Source organism: Salvia splendens, chromosome 4 (genome assembly GCF_004379255.2).
Source record: "Salvia splendens isolate huo1 chromosome 4, SspV2, whole genome shotgun sequence".
NCBI classification, from domain to species: Eukaryota; Viridiplantae; Streptophyta; class Magnoliopsida; order Lamiales; family Lamiaceae; genus Salvia; species Salvia splendens.
In genome coordinates this window covers 38,164,767-38,189,483 of record NC_056035.1, presented here as the reverse complement: position 1 = coordinate 38,189,483, position 24,717 = coordinate 38,164,767, and the positions used below count along the sequence as shown (strand labels likewise).

The 24,717-nt window shown below is 37.9% G+C and overlaps 4 protein-coding genes across 5 annotated transcripts; 2 read left to right on the top strand and 2 right to left on the bottom strand.

Moving 5' to 3' along the window:
• Positions 1 to 2: 2 nt before the first annotated feature.
• Positions 3 to 8,109, bottom strand: LOC121799889 (inactive poly [ADP-ribose] polymerase RCD1-like). 2 transcript variants are annotated; one of them, XM_042199404.1, is made up of 7 exons: positions 8,019 to 8,109; positions 5,846 to 7,235; positions 4,721 to 4,962; positions 4,166 to 4,239; positions 579 to 713; positions 403 to 498; positions 3 to 233 (listed from the first exon to the last, which is right to left on the bottom strand). In XM_042199404.1, exons 2-7 carry the CDS (start codon positions 6,976 to 6,978, stop codon positions 210 to 212), a joined length of 1,704 nt encoding a protein of 567 aa, XP_042055338.1. In that variant the 5' UTR covers positions 6,979 to 7,235; positions 8,019 to 8,109; the 3' UTR covers positions 3 to 209. The 2 variants fall into 2 exon arrangements, with proteins under 2 accessions (XP_042055338.1, XP_042055337.1); XM_042199403.1 differs by lacking the exon at positions 8,019 to 8,109 and adding an exon at positions 7,809 to 7,893.
• Positions 8,110 to 8,836: 727 nt separating this feature from the next.
• LOC121799887 (syntaxin-22-like) lies at positions 8,837 to 12,822 on the top strand. The gene is made up of 7 exons (XM_042199401.1): positions 8,837 to 9,305; positions 10,150 to 10,243; positions 10,784 to 10,923; positions 11,265 to 11,339; positions 12,160 to 12,317; positions 12,388 to 12,488; positions 12,571 to 12,822. The coding sequence occupies exons 1-7, from the start codon at positions 9,121 to 9,123 to the stop codon at positions 12,634 to 12,636; spliced, it is 819 nt and encodes a 272-aa protein (XP_042055335.1). The 5' UTR covers positions 8,837 to 9,120; the 3' UTR covers positions 12,637 to 12,822.
• A 1,538-nt stretch (positions 12,823 to 14,360) lies between these two features.
• On the top strand, positions 14,361 to 20,902 carry LOC121799886 (lysine-specific demethylase JMJ706-like). The gene is made up of 11 exons (XM_042199400.1): positions 14,361 to 14,780; positions 15,886 to 16,261; positions 16,586 to 16,742; positions 16,821 to 17,040; positions 17,546 to 17,599; positions 17,680 to 17,759; positions 17,836 to 18,113; positions 18,237 to 18,632; positions 18,723 to 19,081; positions 19,203 to 19,466; positions 20,036 to 20,902. The coding sequence occupies exons 1-11, from the start codon at positions 14,778 to 14,780 to the stop codon at positions 20,393 to 20,395; spliced, it is 2,547 nt and encodes an 848-aa protein (XP_042055334.1). The 5' UTR covers positions 14,361 to 14,777; the 3' UTR covers positions 20,396 to 20,902.
• A 96-nt stretch (positions 20,903 to 20,998) lies between these two features.
• On the bottom strand, positions 20,999 to 23,757 carry LOC121801298 (plastoglobulin-1, chloroplastic-like). The gene is made up of 4 exons (XM_042200764.1): positions 23,723 to 23,757; positions 23,085 to 23,647; positions 21,667 to 21,862; positions 20,999 to 21,573 (listed from the first exon to the last, which is right to left on the bottom strand). The coding sequence occupies exons 1-4, from the start codon at positions 23,735 to 23,737 to the stop codon at positions 21,265 to 21,267; spliced, it is 1,083 nt and encodes a 360-aa protein (XP_042056698.1). The 5' UTR covers positions 23,738 to 23,757; the 3' UTR covers positions 20,999 to 21,264.
• Positions 23,758 to 24,717: the final 960 nt, after the last annotated feature.

Genomic DNA, 24,717 nt, shown 5'->3' with positions numbered 1-24,717 from the left:
TATAAGGTAAAGATCATTTATCTTCATCAAAACAAACCAATCCGAGTTATTTTGCATCTAGTTTAAAAACAAGTCCATACATGAAAACAACACTTCTAGAGCTTTCAAACTACACCAAATGTCGTGAAGCAAATTGACTTATTGACATTACATGCACATTTATACGATAATTCGACTTCCGGGTCACTCACGCTTAGCTGCACACCGTTTCAACCTTGGGGTTTGTCTGACACCTGTAGAAAGCCAAAAGTACATCTCATTAACAAGAAATGTTTAGTCTTAGACACACAATTACATCTCATTAACCATCCACCTTTAACTTTTTTAAGGGTAAAGCATACATGGTATGCAGGCATGCCGATTGAACATGACATCACACACCAAGAATTACAGACACCATACCTTGCACCGAAGACTTGTTATTGCCGACTTCAGTAAATCATCACCAACAATGGTCCTCAATTTCTTCACAAATGTATCCCGGTTTATCTTTTTATGCTGTCGAACACAAAAATACTATTATTATAGCAGAAAACTATTTCAGTTAATATAATGCTTTGATGTGTCAAGTTGCATACTCTGAACAGCGCATAGTTGTTCTTCACAAGGTCCATGTGCTGAGAAGGGACTTTGCTTGAAATGGCAGCAAGCAGCATGGGAAATGGCATCCAAGGGCTCTTAGGGGTCCTAGCTTGAAATGGTTTTCCTGCAATCTGGTAGTAGCAATATACCCTTTTATGGTTATTGAAACTGAACATTGTATCACTCATTACCCAAAATCATTCCATGTTAAATTATAGCTTGCCAAACAGTTCCTCAGACCAAAATAAGTTGCAAGAGCATATCACTGAATGGAAGTGCATGAGACTGAAAAGAACCCAATAAATAGTAGAAATGTGGAATGCTTAACTAAGGCGCTATAAACAAAGTCAAAACAAGAAATGGCATACTTTCATAAGAAAATAGAGGATACGCATCCTATTGATCTCTCCAAGATAAACAAAAAAAAGGTTTATAGTGTAACAAGACCATCTCATTTCTTTCTAAATGCTGTGATTTGCAGGTTGGGCGCTTAAGTCTACCTATCATAGTACATTCAAGAATTCACTAACATTTTATGCACCTCCTGGCATAATGTATAACCAAACAACCTCACCAAGACAAAGAGAGGGTGTCAGTAATAAAGCCATAGTCCAACATATTATCTAAGCCAGGAAATTATCTAACAAGATTCTTCCAGAGTCAATCAGAATTATGCTATGATTATAAAAAAAATAGCAGAGATTCTAGGTAATATTCATTATAAAGAACTGAAAGGTGACGAGGGATTATGTTCATGGAGTCACCAAAATTGATAGAATTTGTGTCTATCAATTGATGTGGATTTAGGAGGAATATTTTTGTTCATTTTTGTCTCTTAGTCTGATGTCAGTTCTAATTGTATAACACAAGTGAGGCTGAAGTTAGGAGTTAGGATGCCGTCACTTTCAATAGTTGTTTCAGCATAGTAGCTTTGTAGCTTTGATCGTGACTGTAACTAATCCTGGTATTGTTTTCCAATTTCACAAATGGAAATATTATTCCCACCATTTTCCTGTTTTTTTATCTCTACCACAAATCGAGACGTGTTAAGTGCCTTCAACTCTATCAAATGTTCTGACCCTTCTGCTAATTCCAATAGTACTTCACAAGAGTTTTCACAACAATCACACAATTGGACCTCTTGTCTACTCGAACCCATGAAAAGACCATTTGTAGCAATCCCGGGACAAAGTTAAGTTGCAAAAGGAGGTGGACTAAAGCTACAAGAAACAAACTTATGGTGTCCAATTGGATAGGACTGACCTCCGAACAAGTCAAGAATCAATATTTGATATCTTTTGCCTAATGCTGACTCGTGATGTTACATTTAGGGCAGTATTCTTGATACCTTAATTCTGAACCTGCTCAGATGGCTTGTAGTTTTCAGTTGATTAGGCTACAGTTGGATTGGTTTATTTTATTTCTGTTTACGATCATGTGATGCTGTCATCTATTATACTTTCAAGCTAGTTTTAACAACTAGTAAATCCTTTAGTGCAACAAAATAAGGCTAAAGTAAGAATTAGGGACGGGATCCCATTAAATTGTTGTTTCGACAAATTTGCAGGACTGGAGCAAGGTTCCTGTCTTCCTGACGAGAGTTCTTCCCAATTCTGTTTTCCAATTTCATTTGACATATAAACCCTTTTTTCTGGGTTTTCTCTTCTATTCTACAACTTGCAGTTTGATTGGGCTGTACTTTATAAAAAAATAATGTGATTAAGAAAGTGATGTGAGCCTCGGTAAGGTACGAAGTTCACAGCCCAAGATACGTGTCGATGAGTCTAAAAATTCAGAAAAATAAAACCAAGTGTTACCCGGAAAATCAACAAACAGTTGGAGTGCAGCACTTGGTCGAACTCTGTTTGGTCTTGGTGTCTCGGCCGTTTCACTCCTCACAGCAACAAATTCGCACGGTGGTGGATGGACATGCAGAATTTGATGGGAAAGTCAACTTAACAGTACATGTGGACCGGAAGGAAGGGTCGAACAAAATCTCTGGATTTCCACAAAACCAAACGAACTATCAAGAGTTAAGCCTGCTGGTGTCCGGATTGTAGACAGCCTGAATCCCTTAGTTTTGATTCGGATGAACATTCAAGGTCGTTGGATGGATGTGATGGACGACGGCATGATCAGTAGCTGCTTTTTGAATTACATGATGGACAAATTATAGGCCTAAATTTGGACTCTAGATAAACTCAAACCAAAAACAAAACCTAAGTTCCAAGCATATTTGAAAATTTGAAATCTAATAACAATAACAATATACCTATGCTCAATCTTTTAAGGAGATAGCTGTATGAAATCTAACTTTTGTGCCTCCAAAAATATGAGAAAACTCTAACTTTTGTGCTTCATGTAAAAATCTACTTCTCACATCAGTTTCCTCCTTGCCCAATTAACCCTAGGTCCCAATGATGTTCTCTTCTTCGGGTTCAATTATTGGCCCAGCCATTGAATAAAACGTTATTCCTCTGGTTTTAGCCAACTCAATATTTCGGTACTCCATTTGGCCCCTTTTTGAACCTCGTTTTGGGGTCGATACGAGGATCTCATCAGACAGGCGCACCAAAATCTCATTTAATAGGTAAAGAATTTATACTAGAAGAACAATATTAGAATCATATCTTACTCTATCTTCTTACTTTCTTAGCCCAAAGGTTCCCATAGCACTTGAATGATAAATAACTGGAATCTGCTTATAATCAAAATAAATCATTTTGCCTATGAATACTTCCACCAAGGCCGCAGAATGTGCAACAACAAAATTCCGTAAGGACTAACACGTGAGACAATTAATGATGACGATTGTAACCACATAATTAGAAACAACACATGGAATTATTAAATTCATTGTTGTCGTATTTATAATACCTATCATCAATGTATTCGGAAAAAATAGAATAGCAGTTATGGGATCAATGGTCATACTAGCAGGAAATATAAACAGTTACACCATAACACGCGAGACAATAATGATGATGATAATAACCACAAGATTAGAAACAACACATGGAATTATTATATTCATTGTCGTGACTAAAATACGTATCCTCAATGCATTTGGAAGAATCAGAATAGCAGTTACGGGGTCATACTAGCAGGAAATATAATACTCCCTCCGTCCCCCATTAATTGGCGTCGGTTGACTTGACACGGGTTTTAAGAAATGTAGTGAAAAGTGGATGAAAAAATTTAATGGAATGTGGATCCCACTTTTACGTATCAATTTTATAATAAAATGTGAGTGAAATGAGTTAGTGGAATATAGGGTCTATTATCAAATGTAGTAAAAAGTAAGGGTGCCAATTAATTGGGGACAGACGAAAAAGGAAATTGGTGCCAGTTAATGGGGGGCGGAGGGAGTAGTTTTACTACTTCTTACATGAATCTCATTAGTACCTTCAGTTTCAGTCACAAGTAGAAAAGAGAGCCTGAGTAAAGGTGTAAGAAAAAAAAAAGGAAAAAGGCAATCTAAAATATACAGCACAAAGAAATAAAAGGGAGAAACAGAGAGAGACACAGAAAACCAAGGATGATCTTGAGCACACGTATCCAGGAATAAACTGGCAAAGCATACCTGGTCATGAGGTCCTTCATAACAAGTATTGAGGACAGGATGATCAACCATGCTCTCTTTCCCAAAAATAGGTCCTGTATAATAATAGAACAAATGCACTCAAGCACTGAAAAGTTTAGTGCAAAATGAAAATCTTAACAGCTAATTAAAGAACTGGCACAATTTCCTCCTTTAAACAGAATAGTAAGTCTAGACATGAGAAAAATCTGGTTATAAAAGGCTTATTATTATACACAAGCCCCTAACATTCTGAATCCTGAATGTTCAAGAGTTTGAAGGGTTCATGCTACGTAGAGCGTAACTGATATATTGCTTTCAGTGAGTATATCCAAAACCTTGCTCAAGAAAATACTGATTATATCTATTGTTAAAAACAGCCAACTTAAAATATATCATTGTGAAGAACCACCTGACCGGATTCAGAAAGAACATGACAGCATGAAAATAACAGAGCCGCGTTTAAGATGCTAAGATATGAAACACTATAACTAACTTCATATGAATATGTTTGAAGATACAGCCAAATGAAAAAAAAATGGAAGGCTAAACCATTACCTTCAACATCAGAAGTCATCTTGAAACTAATTGCACATTCTGGGTAGATGTGAGAAGTCATATTCATGTCCCATACAACATAACGACTTGGATTGGGAAGTGTGTCAACACCGCTATCAAATTCCTCACTACTGGGATGGAACTGACTTGATCCACAGCTAACAAGCTCCATATTCCCCATTATAACACGGCAGAATACCATATGCCGTACATCATTTTCGTCAACATCTAAACAATCGATACTGAAAAGAACAAAGGATATAGAACCATACGAAAAAGTAGTCCAGACCAAAGCATAGTAAAAGAATGTAATTCAACAGAAACTTCTGCAGTCAGAATCTGTGCTATAAGACATAAGAAATGTGAACCAGACCAGAACACACAACATAATCTAGAACAACGACTAGTACTGTCAGGGGCGCGGGGAGACGGGGGGTGGGGGGTGCACCCCACGAATCAGACACAAAAACAGCACATCCAGATGTGGGTGCTTCTTTTCCTGAGATATTTAGGAAGAATTTGAGTTGAAGAATAAGGAGTTAATTAATTGGGAAGAGTAGACCCTAAGGGGGCACACCCCACGAATTAGGGCTCAAAAACAGCACATCCGGATGTGGGTTCTTCTTTTCCTAAGATATTCAGGAAAAATTTGAGTTGAAGTAGAAGGAATAATTTATTAGGAGGAGGAGAACGTTCGTTTCATTATTTTGGCAATTTGAATGGATTCTGATAAGATTTGAAGGGAGAAGAGGTTATCAGATTTGAACGTTCATTGTATTTGACTTATTTTAGGGAAAAAAGATTTGGTGAGATTGGAAGGGTTTAAGGGTCTAGGGATTGAAAGGCCCCAACTGCCCCAGCAGCCTTGGGGCTATTCCAGCATAGCCCCATGTGCCGCATGCCCCAGGCATGCTCTTTTGACAACCTTGACATCAGCATAAACAAAACTTCCCAGAGCATAGGTTTCATTGAAGAACAAAACAAAATAAAATGAAACGACTGAAATATAAGGCCACAAATACTTAAGACAAAACAAAACAGAACAGAACTTCATTATTTCTTGATATATTTATATCACGCACATAATTCTTTATTATAGGCAGATACGATAGTAGTTAAACCAACCTGATTTGAGTACCATTTGCAGGGATCAGATGTATCCCCGTACTATTGAGGGGCTTCAATTCCAAGGGCGTGTAATGCCCTATCCCATACTTTAGTATGGTTGTAACAGATTCTTTCGAACAAGGAAGCCATGCATACAGGACATTTGCATCTCCGCGGTACTTTTTTGTTATTTCCACCTGTTTCTCAAATAGTTCCAACCGACTTTTCATCAAAATGCTCGTACAATGGTGTATCTCAACAACCTCTGCAGCAGCCAAGCTAATACTTTTTACAAACAGCTCCTTGACAGTGTCGCTTCCCAAGGACCCAGGTACAGGGCCAACCACTTGAATCATGTTTCCATCAATTTGCTGACTATCCTCACATTTCACATCGACATCCCCATATGATGCCTTGGAGCAATTATCATTACTTTCATCATCACAAATTCTAGGAGCAGCACTCTCATGAGCATATACCTGCTCGACAATCACATTGGATTCACCACTGGACTCATTATTTAATTCATGTATAGCAATCTCCAAATGCAAGTTTATATCAGTGGAACCAAAAGGCTCATTTCCCATATCTTTATCTCCTTCACCCTCAGCAAATTCATTGTCATAACCATTTGTTTCCTCATAACCACTAAATATTTCAGGGAAAAAACAGTTCCCAGAGACATCAATCCAAGCAATAGGCTGTTGCATGCCAGTATTCAGGTCCAACTGCATCATATGCAAGAAATCTAGCAGAATCTTGGTTCCATTAAACTCCACTTCAATTGCAGGCTTGTCAGCAAGAAGATCCTTGTTGACATGTGCAATGATGTCCATGGAAAAATCATTCCACTCATCGTTGTCATGATACATCAAGCGTTGCAAACTCCCACTCTTCTTAAAGTTGGAATAATATTTAAGCAGACGCTTCCCAGATGGAAAGTTGAAACTGCTATACTTGTTTATGGATCCATTTAGTTTCCTCCGCTTGTTGATCTTCTTGATTGATGATATAGGTGGTGGGTATTGCAGAGTGAACGGCACATGAGTAGCTCCCTTTGAAGGGATGGTGCATTGTTCTGACCTCTTTCTCTTCAGATCAACAACAACACTTCTGCCACTATCCAATACCTTTTCGAACTTTGTGTTCATTTTTCCCAACTTGATCAATGCTTAGCAACAAATTCACAGCCAAAGTACAATGAAAAGAGTTGCAAATGCCTTGAACTTGGTCTTGGGTTTTGATTCAGAGAAACAAAGCCATCAGAGCATATGGAGAAAGCATGACTATCAGAATCACTGCTCAGACGATGTCCAAACAAATGAAGCAATATAAAGTTGGCACGAACCAATTGCAACAGTCAAACTAATTTATTCACCAAAAACACGTGATTTCCACCACCAGCTGCCTGATAAAGAAGACGGTGCAAATAACAGTTGCATCAGCAGAAAATTAAATACTTGAACAGCAAAAAATGTAACCTCTGTTTGGCATTTTAGACTTATGTACAAAAAAATGTTACTATCTGTGTTATTCAAATCCCATCAAGTTCAGCTTTCAGCTGGTGCCATATTCCAAATGTGAAACTAAAACATGTAAAAATGAGCAACAAGTTGGAAAACTGTTGCTGTCAAAATAAGAAACAATAGTTTTCTTGTAAATTTAATCTCTCGTTACATTTAAATTAAATCCACTCACAATTTAAAGATCTTCCCTATATGAAGCCTGAATTTACTAAGTACAAGCTTATCTGTATTTTTCCTTTATTTAAGCACCATTCTTAAGATCTAGATTCTACCTTCAAAAAAACAAAATAACAAAACATCCCTTATATCTTAATATATCTACCAAATCTTTAGATTATACAGTTATAATTTAAGAATTCCTCAACGTAACAAACGTTTAACCTGAAATAATACTAAATCAAACCCTAAATCAAGCTCGCAGCTACAGCTAAATTTACAAAATAAAACCACCATACCGCCACTAGATCGACCACGGCGCCCTCAACACATGAAGAAAACGCTTCTCCGTCATTCAAACACCCAATTTATCACGAACTAAAGTAATATTTAAGGAAAAAGATGTCTTACAAAAGTTGCCCATGAAACATGCCTTTAATGGCTGAAAGTCAAAACAGAAATCAAGACAAATAAAACAGAAGAGGGAGAGAGAAGAAGAAGATGTATACCTTCGGTGAGGAGGGGGGGAGGAAGGAGCGTCGGGAGTTGGACGATTGGAGTTGAATGAAAGTCAATACCAGGGATTCAGAATGCCTGCTGCTGCTCATAAAACGGCGCCGCTTTGACACTTTTTCCTTCGTCTATTTTGAGGGCTGTCAATTTTCGACACGACACGATAATCCGACACGAATCCGCATGAAATTATTGGGTTGGGGTCAAGTCTTATTGGATCCGTGTCCTTATCGGGTTGACCCATTAAGAACCCGATAATTTCGGGTTAGGTTCGGGTCGGATGCGGGTCGGATACGGGTAACCCATTGAGAACTAATATTATTATTTTTATTATTATTTTAAAAAATATATATTACTTTAATTTTTTAATTTCTTATAAATTAGGTTTAAATAGTATAAAATGAATTTTAATTGTGTAAATTAGGTTAAAAATTAAGGTTTAATCGTGTAATATTAGGTTTTAATCGTGTAATATCAGGTTCGGGTTGTTATCGTGTCGTGTCAACCCATATTATATCGTGTCAATAACGGGTTCGTGTCGGGTGCGGGTCGTGTTCGGATTTGAAGGTAGCAGGTCGGGTTCGTGTTCGGATTTACAGTTTCCTTAATAGGTCGGGTTCAGGTTAGACCTTATTGGGTTGGGTCATTATCAGGTTGACCCGATAACAACCTAATCCGCACGATTTGTCAGCCCTACTAAAACGTAGCTCCATGTGAGAATGTGGAGGCTTCTAATGATTAAACTTAAAAATGTGACTTTTTAGACATAAAGTTTAGTTGTGACCTAAATTAAAGAGTAAATAGACAAGGAGAGGGAGAGCATGAGCAATCACCATCCGACAGCATTGATGCAATTATAATCTCATGAAAAAGGAAACCCGCGGCCAATAATCCAATTTTTCCTCATTTTAAATTATACTACTACTAATCTCGCTATAATTCCACTCCTCAACCTCGATATTCATTTCACCTCTTGGACCTGGGGTCTCACTTCCCCTCTCTTTCGTGCGTGATCGCTGATTGAATTGGTTCAATTTTGCGGTTTCGAGGCCTTTGATCTAGGTTTTGAGGACGATATTTCACATCTGTCGATCACAGATGAGTTTTCAGGATGTCGAAGCGGGTAAGGCAGCTGCCGGGCCTCGGAGGGGGCTTGGGCGGCAGGATTCCACGCAGGCGGTGGCGTCCGGGATTTTTCAGATCAACACGGCGGTGTCCACCTTCCAGCGCCTCGTTAACGCCATCGGCACCCCCAAGGACACGCCGGAGCTCCGTGAAAAACTGTAAGTTTTCTTTTCGATTCGTCGTTTTTCCCGATTTTTTTACATGTCATTTATCAGAGGCATTGGTTGGACTCTTGGATCGTTGGTCGTTTTAATTTGGCATCAATTCAGAGCTGAATTGGTAGATGCTTCATATTATGATTTGTGATATTAGGTCGTTTTTCATCATAATTAAGGAGCATAATTAAGTGGGAAGATTTAACGGCAAATTGGCATGAACACTACTAGAGAGTGATGATTCACTACACATAATTAAGAAGCATGAATTCTTATCAATATCCAGTAAATGATCATATAAAATATATTGACGTTAAGCTGCATTAACATTAACAACATTAGAGACATGATCTTTCACCACATTGTCAATACTACTATGCAGCATTGTAAACTGATTTTTAAGTTTATTGAGAAAAGAAAGGGTTGTGATGGAAAATAAAATACAACTTGTTCACTTTAAGCAGTACCACTTGGAATTTGAATAATCTATTCCTTTCTTCATTTAGCTTGGAGCCTTAGACCAATGGAAAATGATTAATCTGGGCTAATTTTCAGAAAATCTAGTAATAGTGTATGCTACAATATGATTGAAGGGGCTATACTGTTGGCAATCAAAGCTGTTGCAGGCACTTGAACATCTTGATTCCAGTCAGTGGTTTAAACTTTAAAGAAAACAACCTACTCAGTTTGTTTAGTTGTTAGTCAGGAGGATAGACTCTTTCAGTTTTCAGAAGCTAATTTATGATGCATGATCTTCAAGAAGTGATGTCATTTTTTGCATGCAATAGCTAGTTATATAAAAGCAATAAATGTTTGAGATTCTTTTGTTGTCTTTTATCCATTGGAGGCATAAAACTCGGATGCACATTGGACAGCTGGTAAAAGATACTTCAGCTAAACTTAAGCAAGCTAGTGAAACAGATCATCGTGCTGATGTCAGTGTAAGTTTGCTTCCTTGTCTAAAAAACATTACTGCTAATTTTGGAATTTTCTTATTCATTTATTCATCTATTAAGATTGCATGGAATGCATGTTTTCGATTTTGAGAATATCTTTTTTCCTCTTGAAAATTAAACAATGAATGTGGTCATAGTTGGTTGCTAATGCATGAAACAATTTACTTTTAAAGTCTTCATGTCACCATCCCTAAACCAGTTTTAGGTGATTATCTGTTAGTATGCCTTGAATATGTTCAGATCATGTTTCCTAATTGGGATAGGATTATGTTACCGAATTAGGATAGGATCTCATGTGTGCCTATTTACATGGGAGTAGAGCACATAATTCTGTGATCTTAGATCCGATCTGAAATCTGTAACTACAGTCATAATACAATTTGTTCTCCGTTCTTGCCCGTGGACGTAGCCAACACAACGTTGGTGAACCACGTAAATTCTGTGTCTCTTTACGTTCTTTCGTTTGTCGATTACACAATTACTCTATTCTGTCATAACATTATCAATCTATTTTGTTAACTGCAGCAAAGTAAGAAAATCACAGATGCTAAACTTGCGAAAGATTTTCAAGCCGTTCTAAAGGAGTTTCAGAAGGCTCAGCGGCTTTCAGCTGAGAGGGAGACATCATACACTCCTTTTGTTTCCCAAGCAGTGCTTCCTTCTAGGTAATCCTTAGAGCAAATGTTGTGATGCTGCAGTTGATGTTAGGGTTGTCTTGGAATTTTCTATACTGATTCCATAAAATGGATGACTAGCTTCGCATTATACAAAATTAAAGTTAGCTTCAGTATTGAGCTTTTCTCCAACACATCATCTTTGTCATATTCTGTGTTGGAAAGTTTCCTTTTACTAGTTAAGACAAATTAACTTTTTCTTTTTTTCTACCACTTCGTCAAATTGACACCTTTTCAGCATCAAGTTTTTTTCCCATTTTTCTTTTAAAAAGGATAACAAATACCTCTTGTATAAGGAAGCATTTTACCTTCTTACATTAATGTTGTTGCAGCTATACCGCAAGCGAGATAGATGGAAGTGCAGACAAGACCCCAGAACAACGAGCTTTTCTTGTGGAATCTAGAAGGTATAGATGAACTGGCATTTCTAACATTTATGATCACTGTAAATAGCAAATGTTGTTTCCAATGGATCTCCAAATAATTCCTTTATTTGTTGGTTATTCCTTTGGTCGTTTTTACCATTTATAGTAATGGGAAGACCGCGATCTCAATGAGCATTTGCATTATAGTATTTGGTAATGTAATATAACCTGCCTACTCTTTCTCATTCTTTCCTATAATATGTACTTAATGACATCCTCACATAGTCATGTACAGTTTACGACTTTGTCTTGTTGCTCCTGTAATCTTCAACTTTCTCACCTTCTGAGTTCGTACATCACAGAATATGAACTTAATTTAGCATGTTCTTTAGATAACTATGAAGCAGCATACTTGCTTGATCGATAGGTAGATGGCCTTAATTCTTTCGTATATTGCGTACGCTAAGATTGCTGTTCATTCTGGCATTTCATGAATGTTACCTTCTGCCGATGAGCATCAGAAAAGAATGCAATGTCTGTATTTCCATGAATTGTTGTAACTTCCTTGAGATGGAATAAAATAAGTAGTATTCAGGAAGTAGCAAAGAAAAGCAGTTGAGGGAAATTCCTGTGATCATTTGGTATAGTTTCTTGTGTAGCTAAAAGAATATACATATGCATGCCACGGTGTCATCAGCTGAGAATTTGAAGAAGTGCGTCGTGAAATTTGTGTGGTGTTCTTATCACAGATTATATGCACTCCTGCTCCACCATATCATGACCACCCATCAACATTTAACAAGAACTTCTGCCATCTGTTGGAAGTGTGTTATCCTTATTTTTTTATGTGCTCATGTTGCAGGCAGGAGGTTGTGCTATTGGATAATGAGATTGCTTTTAATGAGGCCATTATAGAGGAGCGAGATCAGGGTATACAAGAAATACAGAATCAAATTGGTGAAGTAAATGAGATTTTCAAGGACCTTGCTGTACTTGTTCACGAGCAAGGGACAATGATTGGTAAATGATTTTGCATTGCATTTGATGTTAATGCATCAAGGAGCCTGATATAGTTTTTTCCCCTCCCCAGATGATATTGGCTCCAACATTGAGGGTTCACATGCTGCAACTGCTCAAGCAAAATCACAGCTTATCAAAGCAGCTAAGACCCAGCGATCGAATTCATCACTGGTGAGTTATTGACATCAATTCACCTCCACTAGATAGCAATGCAGACTATAGTTGTTTCTCATATTTCCTTTTTCCTCTGCAGACTTGCTTGTTGCTCGTGATTTTCGGAATCGTGCTTCTCATAGTAATTATAGTACTTGCTGTCTGATCAGAAGCTGAAAGACCAGAAAGCATGGTACGAGAATATAGAAGTATTATTTTCATTTAATTGTCATTTCAATTCAATTCACATAAATTACAGCTTTGAAAGTTTGTTAAATTGCTTCTTGCAATAAAAATTACTCCGTTTTCAACATAAAGTGAGGAAGGATGTGAGCTTCACATTTAATTACTAGCTTCCATCTTCTGATTTTGATGGTTTTATGGTGTGCTTCACTGTCATGAGATTCTCTGTATTATTCATCTTATAAAGCTTCTTACTGTACTTACATTTCAGCAAATACAATGAACACTAATAACAACTACGACAATAATAATATTTCTGTTATTATTATTTTCATAAGTTTCTACATGTTTTATTTTGTAGTACACTTTTTAGTAATTATAGTATTCTTTAATATCTATAGATTAGTTTTTATTGTAATGTTTCACCGGAAATTCAATCCTGATAATATAGCTTAAGCTGACTAATTATTGATTTTATAAATTTCAGGAGTGATCTTGATTTGGTTTATTCAAATGTGGAGTATTCAACTATAATAACGAAAATATTCAAATTTAGCATGATATTTAATGTTTATTATTTGTACTATGAATAAGCAAAGCGTGATAATCATATTACAGTAAGATACTCTCATAAACGTAGTACTACTATGTTTTATTTCTATATATTAGAGAGGAAAAAAATACTCATTAATTATAAAGTAAAAGAAAGAATTAAATCGAAAATGGTAGTATAAAATTGTAGTGAATAAAATTAAAAAAATGAAAAATAGTAGTATCAATTTTTGAAAAAACAATCCACTTATCTTGGAACGTTGTAAAAAAAAAAAAAAATCACTACAAGGTATAATGGAATAGTATTAAATTATCTCAACACTTGGACGAGCAAAAATACAGCAAATTAGAAATTCCATGCTTAAAATTGAACCAAAATAAGAAAGCTTTTACAAAAAACTATTTTGGAGTTTAAACGGTAAATGAGGAGCATGCATGCCATGCCATTACTTTCAAAACTAAAGATTTGTATGAATCTAAAAATAAATTAAACTTTGGAGATGCTCTTCGTAGTTTAAATTTTACTATTACATATTTTAGCAATTAATTTTACTACATGTTATAGTTATTTAAATATTGGGTCCCATAGAAAAGGAGGATAGAGCTCTACCATTGTAACATTATTGTTAATTTATTATCAACAGCTTTTAAAACGTAATTAGTGGATGCTGAAACCAACGTAAAGTCATGTCGAAAAAGAAGCTATACGTGGCAAATGCGTAAACTTTTGTTCACATTTCCGTTTCTGCGCCGTTAATACGGAATAACAGATTGACATCCAACGGCTAACAAAACCGCATCCCTATACTCATTACCTGCTCCTCACCTCACGTGACTACTACCTTCTGACCAACTCTTCGGTAATGCCGTCATTCCATTTCAGCCCCTGAGAGAAAGCTCTACTTTCCCCAAACCACCTCCGTCACTCCCCGTAAATATTGATCCCCTTGAGGGGCAAAATCGTGATGCAGAATATGAAGCCCACGTCGTCGTTTCGATCTGCAGGCATTTGGTTGAACCAACTTAACAACCACCACTAATTTATATAGCTCTTTTGTTTACAGAATTAATTATCTAATTAATGTTATCCGCTGTGATTAATTTAAGACTAATTACAGAAATTATATATTGAAAATAATAAAATTATCATTTCCAGTTCTCTTTTACGGTTTCCAAACCCCACTTTTTGGAAAGATTCCATCTACTGTTCCTCTCTCTTTCTCTCTCTATACTTACAAAACGCGCTTCTGTGTTGTCTCTACACCCGCCGGAAAATTACTCTTTCGCCGGCGAAACAGTGCCGCCGAATGATTTGACTCGGACTCCGTTTCGTAAGACGCCGACGTCTGTTTCGCTGGCTAGGTGACCAGGTGGGTGGAATCGTTCGGATCTGAGTTTGACTCGGTGCAGGGAGGTTGAGGGAGAATGTGGGATGCGTAATCGATTTTTCATGGTTCGGTTTGCCCTGGATTGTCGTATAGGGCGGTTTTAGTCGGCTTTTCAAGTGTCTCTTCTGCTTCCGGCGAAAAGTTGGACAAGACGGAGTTTGATAGTGAAGTTTTCCGGAATGAGATGGTAAGTGTGAGTAATAGTTTGTTAGTATGTGTAGTAATCGTGCCTCTTCTGTTATATTTTCTCTTGTTTTTCATTTTCAGTTTCTGTGCTCAATGTAGGTTCTGGTAGCTCATATGGCTGACTTTTTGATCGTTTGGATCTTAAGCATTCCTATTATATTCACAACTGTCATCCAGTTTTTCTATTTAATAAGTTTTTTAGTAATATTTGTTGTTCTCTTCGCGCAGCTCTCTCTCTTCCTCTCCCTCTCCCTCTCCCTCTCCCTCTCTCTATTTATATGTGTGTATACAATGTAGTGTTTTTGCATTCTGTTTTCAATTAGTACTAAAACTTTGTGATTTTTTATATTTTGGCTTTCAATGATTATTCTGCTTCATTTAAAAAAAATTTTTGTTATGATTTTTTTGTTCAAGTGTTAACTTCGTCCCCTGATTGATAACTGGATAACTAAATTGGTAGTCATACTCCATCCAAATTCTTTTTTCTACGTATATTGAGCGGCAAAGTGCCACACTTTGTAACGTATCTTGCTTTTTCCATGAAACTTCAGATCTTGCAAATTTAGTTTTTGTTGATGAACAGATCTTTAGGGATGTGTTCATGCATGTGTTTTTTCTAAAAAATTAGGTGAGACTGTATCGCTCAAGTTTTGTGATCATTGTTTGACCGATTTCATAGTTTGTGTTTTTTTTTTGAAGTTGTTTTATCATATCTCTCTCTGCTAATAATGTGTTTCATAAGGTAGCGAAGTACTATATAGCTTCGCTTGATGAGATAGCTTGAGAAGACTTGCTGTTTTTCAGTGAATTCTACTAAACGATTAACACACTCATATACTACTTGAGTTATGCTGATTGTTAGAAGGATAGACCCGTGATATGATGGCCGAAAATTGTATTTGAGTTTTGCCAACCAAGGAAAAAAAAGAAAGTGAATGATGAAAATAGGTTATCCTCTCATGGCTTTGCTTACCAAATTCATGGAAATGGGTTTTTCGATATTGTTTCTGCCTGTTACATTGTACTACTTGAAAAGATGGTTTTGTCTCAATCTACTCTAAGGTATACACATGCATATATCTTATTTTTATTGCTTTACTTGGCAGGTGGAAGGAAGGGCATGTATGCCAAGAGAATCTAAACTGGAATTTTTGAAGCATAAAAGGCTTGATCAGATGAAAATAGAAAGGGAAGATGATTCCCCCTGTTTGACTAACATAATGCATAGGAGTGGTGGGGAAGCTTTAAGACCTGCATCATGTGGTGTGAGAATGCACAGAAACTCCTTTATGTCCTCAAATATTGGCAGCAATTTAAATGAAAGAGCTGAAATATCTAAGCGCAAAGTTGAAAAGTTTGATACACCTGACTTTGATTGGACTGAGAAAATTCCGGAATGTCCGTTGTACGCTCCAAGTATGGAGGAATTCCAGGATCCTTTAGTTTATTTGCAAAAGATAGCTCCAGAAGCCTCAAAATATGGTAGGGCTAATTTTAGGTTCTTGGTTCATGCAAATGTTTTCTCTTTCAATTACTATACCTATTCTCTTTGATAAGTAAAAAATCTATATATCTTTTCACACTGCTCAAGTTCCACTCAAGTTTCCTAGGTTTTTTATTACATAACCGAGTGGAGGTTTATATTGTTTGGCCTGTTAAATGATACTTAATATGTTTTGTCCTGCTCTAGTGTTTCAGCGGTCCAGTTCTTCCTTCATTCACATTGTACTTCATCATAATTTGATAATTTGGTGTTATAGGCCCTTGGATCGAAAACCTACTGCTGAAACTTTGCTTCATCTTCAGGTATCTGCAAGATTGTATCTCCTGTGAGTGCTTCTGTGCCTGCTGGTGTAGTTCTTATGAAAGAGAAAGCTGGTTTCAAATTTACAACTAGTGTGCAGCCTCTTCGTTTGGCTGAATGGGACAGTGTTGACAAGGTCACCTTTTTCATGAGTGGAAGGTGAATACTTGTTTTTTTTAAAATATGATAATCTTATTTAGTTATTTTAAGGCTTTCAACACGAGTGTGCTTTTTCAGAAACTATACATTTCGTGATTTCGAGAAAATGGCGAACAAGATTTTCACTCGTAGATATTATAGTGCTGGATGCCTTCCTCCCTCATTCATGGAAAAAGAATTTTGGCATGAAATAGCCTGTGGAAAGACCGAAAGTGTTGAATATGCATGTGATGTTGATGGTAGTGCATTTTCATCTTCTCCCAGTGACCCGCTTGGAAAAAGCAGATGGAACTTGAAGGTCTTGACTTTACCAAAAAAATTCACTTATTTATTTATCATGTCATACTCTTATTACCCTTGATCTTGAAATCCCAGTTCTACTAAGAAAATAGGACAAGATATAAGTACTTCCGAGGTTACATATCGTGGGTCGCATAAATTTGTATTCTATGAAACCCATATTTACAAACTTTATGAATTTGTTCTAATACCTTGCCTCTTTTCCTTATTGAAAGCTCTTCATATTTAAGACAGTTGTATGCCTACTTTTTTTACTACTAGTTACCCTTGTATAGATCATAATATTAGAGAGCTTGAGTGCCTTCCACAATCATTCCCTTCAAAGCTCTTTCTAGTTTCGACAAATTTCTCCATCAATTACCATTCTTCATTTGCTTACAGAACTTCTCAACTTCATAACTTTACTCTACTAACCACTTCCTCCTATTATAGTTTGCTTTTCTGAAGTTTCTTCGGGACATTTATACGGATATTTAAGTAATTCTTGTATAATTTGATTTCAGAAACTCTCACGGCTGCCAAAATCCATACTGCGTCTTCTAGAAACATCAATTCCGGTAAATGGAATCCTTTTGTGAGAACTTTATGCAGTCTGAGTTTAAGAATGTTCTAACTTAATATATTTGGTCTATTCCAGGGAGTCACTGAACCAATGCTTTACATTGGAATGCTTTTTAGCATGTTTGCATGGCATGTGGAAGATCATTATTTGTACAGGTAGGCGCTCTCCTACTTGAAATTCTACCATTTTGGTTCTTTTAGTTCTAAGCTGATAGATTTTTTGCATATGCAGCATCAATTATCATCATTGTGGGGCAGCAAAAACTTGGTATGGCATTCCTGGTCCCGCAGCTCATGATTTTGAAAAGGTTGTCAGGGAGCATGTTTATACTCAAGAAATTTTGTCAGCTGAGGGTGAGGATGGAGCTTTTGATGTCCTTTTAGGCAAGACGACGTTGTTTCCACCCAAAGTTTTGCTGGAACATGATATTCCTGTTTATAAAGCTGTGCAGAAGCCTGGTGAATATGTAATAACTTTTCCCAGGGCCTATCATGCTGGATTCAGCCATGGTATGTTTTGTTTCTTCTAAGATATCTGGTTTGCACTTTTTCTCTGGAACTTGGTACACCTTTAATAATGATGTCTCCTGATCTGTCTAATCAGTAAAATACGTTTGATCTTGGGACTTTCAGGTTTCAATTGTGGTGAAGCTGTCAACTTTGCTGTTGGTGATTGGTTTCCTTTGGGGTCAATAGCTAGCCGCCGCTATGCTTTACTTAACAGGACACCTCTTCTTCCTCAAGAGGAGCTCCTATGCAAAGAAGCAATGCTGCTTTATGCTAGTGCAGAACTTGAAGACCGAGACTATTCATATCAAGACTTGATATGTCATGAAAGCATTAAGGTTTCTTTTGTGAATTTGATCCGATTTCAGCATCGTGCTCGCTGGTGTGTGATGCAGTTGAAGGAGTGGATCGCTATTTCTTCTTTTTCCCATGGAACAATTCTTTGCAGTCTATGCAAACGTGATTGTTATGTAGCATATCTCAATTGCCGGTGCTACTCGCATCCTCTATGCCTTCGCCATGGTATAACAAATTTCATATTAATGTCAACTTTCATCATCAAGATTGTTATGCAATAAATTTTAATGATGATAGTTCTTTGGTTTAAATCAGATATAAAATCACTTCATTTGGATTGTGGAGGCATTCTTGCAGTGTCTGTAAGGGAAGATATCTTGGAAATGGAAGCTGCAGCAAGGCAGTTTGAACAGGAGGAGAGTATGTCACAAAAGGTTGAAAAATGTTGTAGAACAAGTGAGGACTTTCTTTTGCTATCTAGCATATACTCGGGAGTTGAAAGTGATAGTTATGTTCCTTACTGTGAAATTTCTCGTGAAACTTCCCATGTTCCAAATCATCCCTTTTATGATGGCAATGGATCTGCTGGGACTCAAACTTCGTATTGTTACCACGATTCTGGTTTTGGTTCATCTTCACTAATGTCAACTGAAAATCCTCACTATAACACTAATGTAAGATTCATTCTCGTTTGAGTTGTTTATTCCCACACACACATACATCCAAATATAGACTTTGATAACTGTCTTGAAGTAGTCAAACTTACATGGCTGTGAATTTTTGTTGCCACAATAGGAACACGCGGTCCCCAACTTGAAGAATCAAATGTCTCAGCTGTTGTCCAGACATATTGTTGGAAATAGCTCTGAAGTCTCACAATCCTCATGCAGCGAATATGTTAGTTCCCAAAGCAAAATTGGTCACTATCTGGCTACCAGAGATACCGTCATTGAAGAAAGTGATGATTCCGATTCTGAAATTTTCCGTGTCAAACGGAGGTCTTCTAAAGTGGACCTGAAGATTGAATGTGGCTCTCAGTCTGCTAATACTGAACAACAGGTAGAGAATTCAGTCGTTTTTGTTATTTTGGAGCATTTACAATCCTGCACTGTGACTTGAATCCGGAAATAAAAATAAATTTCTTGTTTGTTATAATATCTCTAAATTTGCTTGTAAGTTTATGAAAGCAAAGGGACGGCATGAATGAAATTTGGAGAAACGATCAGCTAAAAAAAGAGAAATAAAAAGAACTAAAGAAGTGCAATCCGGCTTTCAGCTGCAACAATTTATATAAAAATATTTACTAATGGCTCTGTTTTTCTTGATTTAAATTGTTGCTGATTATTATGTATCTGTTGCTCCTTGAGAATGTTACTGTTTTGGTGTAAAACTGTCTGCAAAATAAAAATGGTGTTGTTTCATAGTAATTAGTAAAATGTAGTGACATCACGAAACTAGAATGGTAGTCAACCTGTTGTCCTAACTGATCAAATTTTGTCCAGAAAATGTGCTTAAATGCAAACCATGCTCCACCTCACACTAACTATAACGGTTGCGATTTAGTGGGAGCATCCCCGTTGCATGTCTTATTGTATTTGATTTGGTAATGTAACGACTTCTCTATTCAGGGATTCAAGCGTCTCAAGAAGCTCCAACCCGAAGTACATTGCAAGCAATTAACATCATATGAGTGGTGTCCTACTGCTGACCATGATCCAATCCGTCATGGCAATTCTAATTCAGTAGATTCAAAAGAAGCCTCGGTTGGTGGTGACAAACCACCGACAGCAAGAAGAATTCCAATCTCAATCAAGTTTAAGAGAAAAGAAAGCATAGTTGTGAGTAACCATGGAGAAATTGACAGAGATCGAATACATGTGAATGAACTAGGGAAAACCATGAGGGAACCTCGGCAAACTGAGATAGGGCCCAAGCGCCTTAAAATCAGAGGACCATCAGTGTTAGGGCACAAGGAGCGGCTGGACTAAATTATTTATTAGAGTGCTTCTGATCTGCCACTCTGATCATCTTCACCAAGCTGACTTTGCTAACGACATTTGCCTCGATTGGTAGCATTTACAAGTTTCCATGTTGGGGAGCAGCGACCAAACTTAACCAAGTTTAGAGTAAATGCATCATCAAATTTTTTGTGCAGGCCTCAAATTGGGGTGATTTGCAGTGTAAACAATTCATGGGGGGTTCTCAAGCCGGAGTGTTTTTTCCAGTCTTTGGCTGGAGAATAGCACACACGGTGAGTAGATATTAGATTAGATCCCTTGTAATTGGCATTTAACAGTTGATTGATTTTTGTGAGGACGTTGCAACGGGTAAAGTTCCTGCCAATGGACTCACTAATGCCTAATCTAAGTCTGCTTCTTCTCGTTGATGGAAAGGGTTGATCACTGAATTCACTGTCGCCCCATTCTTTTTTTGTACACTGGCCATCTTAAGACAACCACATGAATAAAAATTAACCTCTTTTGATGTGCCATTTATATTGCATTGCCACTCCTTTACTGTCTTTATGGTTCTTGTCAAACACTTCTTATTTGCGCGGACTTTGACTCTTATGGATTGAGGTAAGCAAAACAGAAACGAACAGGAATAAATATTTAACTACAAAAACACAGAATAGACATAAGTATGATAATAATGGTACTAGGTTTTCAATGTGCCCAGTTTCGGGCAGCAGACAATTTTTTAGTTGAATCTAAATATGCCTCAAGTCTAAAGGTAGCTGCAAAGATCGTAATGCAATGTGTATTTGCAAAAAATCACATCATCATTAGCAACGGAAATGTTGATTTATGTATAAAGATATCTACACACAACAAATCTGCCTCCCATACGCTAGGTGCTAATCCAAGAGTGAGCTTCCTTTCTTCACAAGCACAAAAAGGCCGCCATCTCCTCTTGATATACGGAAATCTTTGTCAAGGTATGTAATCATAAGCCATGATTTTGTCCGTTCACCGGGAATGCGTATGTTAAGGGGAGGCTGGCCAGAGATGGAGCGTGCAATTCCCTCGATGGCATTTTGAAGTGGGTTCAGAGACTGCTGTACTGGCGATAAATTTATGTTCTGCCCAAAAATATTGACACTTTCGGGAAGATCTATACTTGACTTGATCTCTGGAGGCTTGAATTTCCCTTCTTTAAATTCAACCTGCATAAGTTGTCAACGATGAGTAGTTAGATGACACGTATCTCCAACCATGGAGCTCACTTCATCTATATACGGGTGGTGTAAGAAAATTACTTGTATTCTTGATTGGCTCCGAACTTCAAAGGATGCTATAGCACTAAAAGATATGGTGGAAACAGGACTCGATAATGTGGTTGAATTTTCAATGGTAAGGCTGCTCGAGTCAATAGATTGGCTAATCTCTTCAACTTTCAAAAGTGGAATACTGCCTGCTGCCAGCAGAGGCAATAATTCAGAATAGGCTGTGTACCTGAGGCATGATAAATGAAAATCTGAGGAATTGCAGCATATATACAGAGCTTCATATCTCACCTATTTAATTTCTGGCTATAATGATCCCAGAAAAAAGAGCCAAATCCATCCATTTCTCATAATTTCAGACCATACTTTCTAATGGTATATTTAATTTCTGTCTTCGATAATCTCAGACTAGTATATGGAGGTATTCAAAATTTACATACTCCACTCGTTTTACATGTTTTCAGACTTATTTTAACAATATTTTCAGTCAGCGATAAAAGTTTGTCGCCTTCTACCAGCATATTTTCAACATCACATCATCACCAAATACCGGAAAAATCTGGCAAATAAGATCCTACCAACAATCTTGCTAGCCCCAGTTATTGCAAATACCATTTGCACTGATTTAAAAGTTTTCTTTATGGTTTTATGAGCCCCATAAACTATGCTAGTATGACAGATCAACTCTCATCATTTAAACAGCCAAAAGTCTAAAAAGAGTGAGCCTTGACCTGAGCCTCAGCCAGGCACGACGACCTAAAGGCAGGCTTCAGTAATTTGTTGAGTATTTTATCCGCATTACCAAGATTTTTCCAATCTCACCCTTTCAATGAGATATGAATCAAACAAAATTAGCTCAAATGGTAAGAGTAATCAAGGATCTCAACATACCCCCAAGTTTCAATTCATCTAACTAATGAAGGCATTAATACACTACTCCACATTTTATGTATCTATGCTTATCCTCAAAAGTAAACGCTTTTTTAGCATAATAAAGTTATCTAAGATGCATTCCAAGATGAAAACTCACTTTTACAAATAAGATCAGTTTCAAGGAGAAACAATTAGATAATTTGTGATAAGCACCAACATAATTAGTTGTGGGAGAAAAAGGAAGCTTAACTCTTTAGGGAATCACCAATTCCAAAATTTTCAGTAAAAAGCAAGTAGTCTTATTGATTGTTGGACCCCCACACCACATGTTCAAATTGGCACAAAGCTATACAAGTACAAATTCATTCGGTGATCATTTACTCTTTACGATTAGCCTAAATATATGAAATAAAAGTATAGTACATTAAATCCAAGAGTGATTTCTACCTAATATGACTCGATTCTCATGAAACATAAACGCCCTTCTTCTCTAACAACTTTTTCAATTCGAAAATGAAATCAATTAACCACAGAAAATGTACATAGTAGCAAAAGTAAGAATAAAACGACGAACTCACACTAATATCCAATCCCCATCGAGCAAATCAGGGGTTTCAGTAGGGGCGGGAGTGGGATTAGCAGCCTCTAACTGAGTAACAAGCTCAAGCGCCTCGGCCCGAACTTCCGCCTCAGCCCGGAAGCCAGAATCCGAGCCGTAAACAGTATCCACCAGAGCCCGTTTAAGCTCCGAGAGCTTGCCGTCACCGTCGGCAGCAACGGGGGTTCCGTTCCCCAATTCAGCTCCTCCCCACTCGTCATCGTCCTTGGGCGGGTCGGAGGCCGAGAATCTGGAGACGGGTTCGGGCTCGGGGTCCGATTTGTCTCCCCATTCGTCCACGTAGGCGGGATTATCGGATGAGGCGTCGGGCTTTGGAGGCGGGTCGGTGGAGGAGCGAATGGAGAAGGCAGGGCGCCTGGGGCTTGAAGAGAAGGAGAGTGAGAGGGATTTTGGAGAGAGGCAGCGGTATTTGTGAGATGGATTGAGGAGAGAGGAAGGAGGGTGGAGGGCTAGGTGGACAGACATTGTTGTTGTTGATTTCTGATCTCTCAAGAGTTTGGATTGGGAGTCAAGGAGACACCACTACATTTTCAACAAAATATAAATATAAGAGCATCAGCAGTAGCGCGGAATTCCCTGCAAAATTCTCAAAAATACCTTCTGCCGAGTCATACGGACTTCTCATTGCACTACCACGTCATACGGACTTCCCACTGCACAGTAGCGGAATTCCCCTGCGGAATTCTCACATTAAAAAAATTCACAAATTCACAAATTAAACAATTTCCGAAAATAAAATTTCGACACAAATAGGGAAAAAATTCCATTAAAAAAAGAAAAGTGCATTTCACCAAATAAAAAAATATATATTTCAACGACGACCCCTCCGCTGCCATACTTCTTCAATAATATCGTTCTGGAGTCGAACATGAGCTTGTTTTTGGCACATGTCGGCAAATGCACAGACTCGATCGACTTCGTCATGGGGTATCCCCATGCTTACATTGCTGGTGCCCACGTCGTGGCTTGGACCCGCAGCATCAGCATCATCATTGGCCCAATCAGACAGTGCTGGACCTTCATCTTCGATAATCACGTTGTGCATGATAATACATGCGTACATGATGTCGGCGATGCTGTCAACGTACCACACCCGTGTTGTACCCTTCACTGCCGCCCATCAAGTCTGGAGCACACCAAATGCCCGCTCCACATTCTTGCGCGCTGCCTCCTGACATTGCGCAAAGTATATCTTCTGTTCATCTGCTGGGCACCTAATCGTCTTCACAAAGACGGGCCACATCGGGTATATCTCATCCGCCAAATAATAGCTCATGTTGCCGTTGGCGACGAAGTTGACGGCCGAACCAACGCCCATGCACTGGTCGTTGAAAAGGGACGACGACTGGATGACGTTGATGTCGTTGTTCGACCCGACTATTCCAAAATAGGCATGCCAAATCCACAAACGGTAGTCAACTACCGCCTCAAGGATCATTGTGAGATTCTTGGCCTTGAAACCAGTAGTGTACATCCCTTTCCAGGCAGCGGGGCAGTTCTTCCACTCCCAATGCATACAATCTATGCTGCCTAACATCCCCTGGAACCCGTGCTGATTCCCGTGCATATCCAACAGAGCCTGACAATCTTCG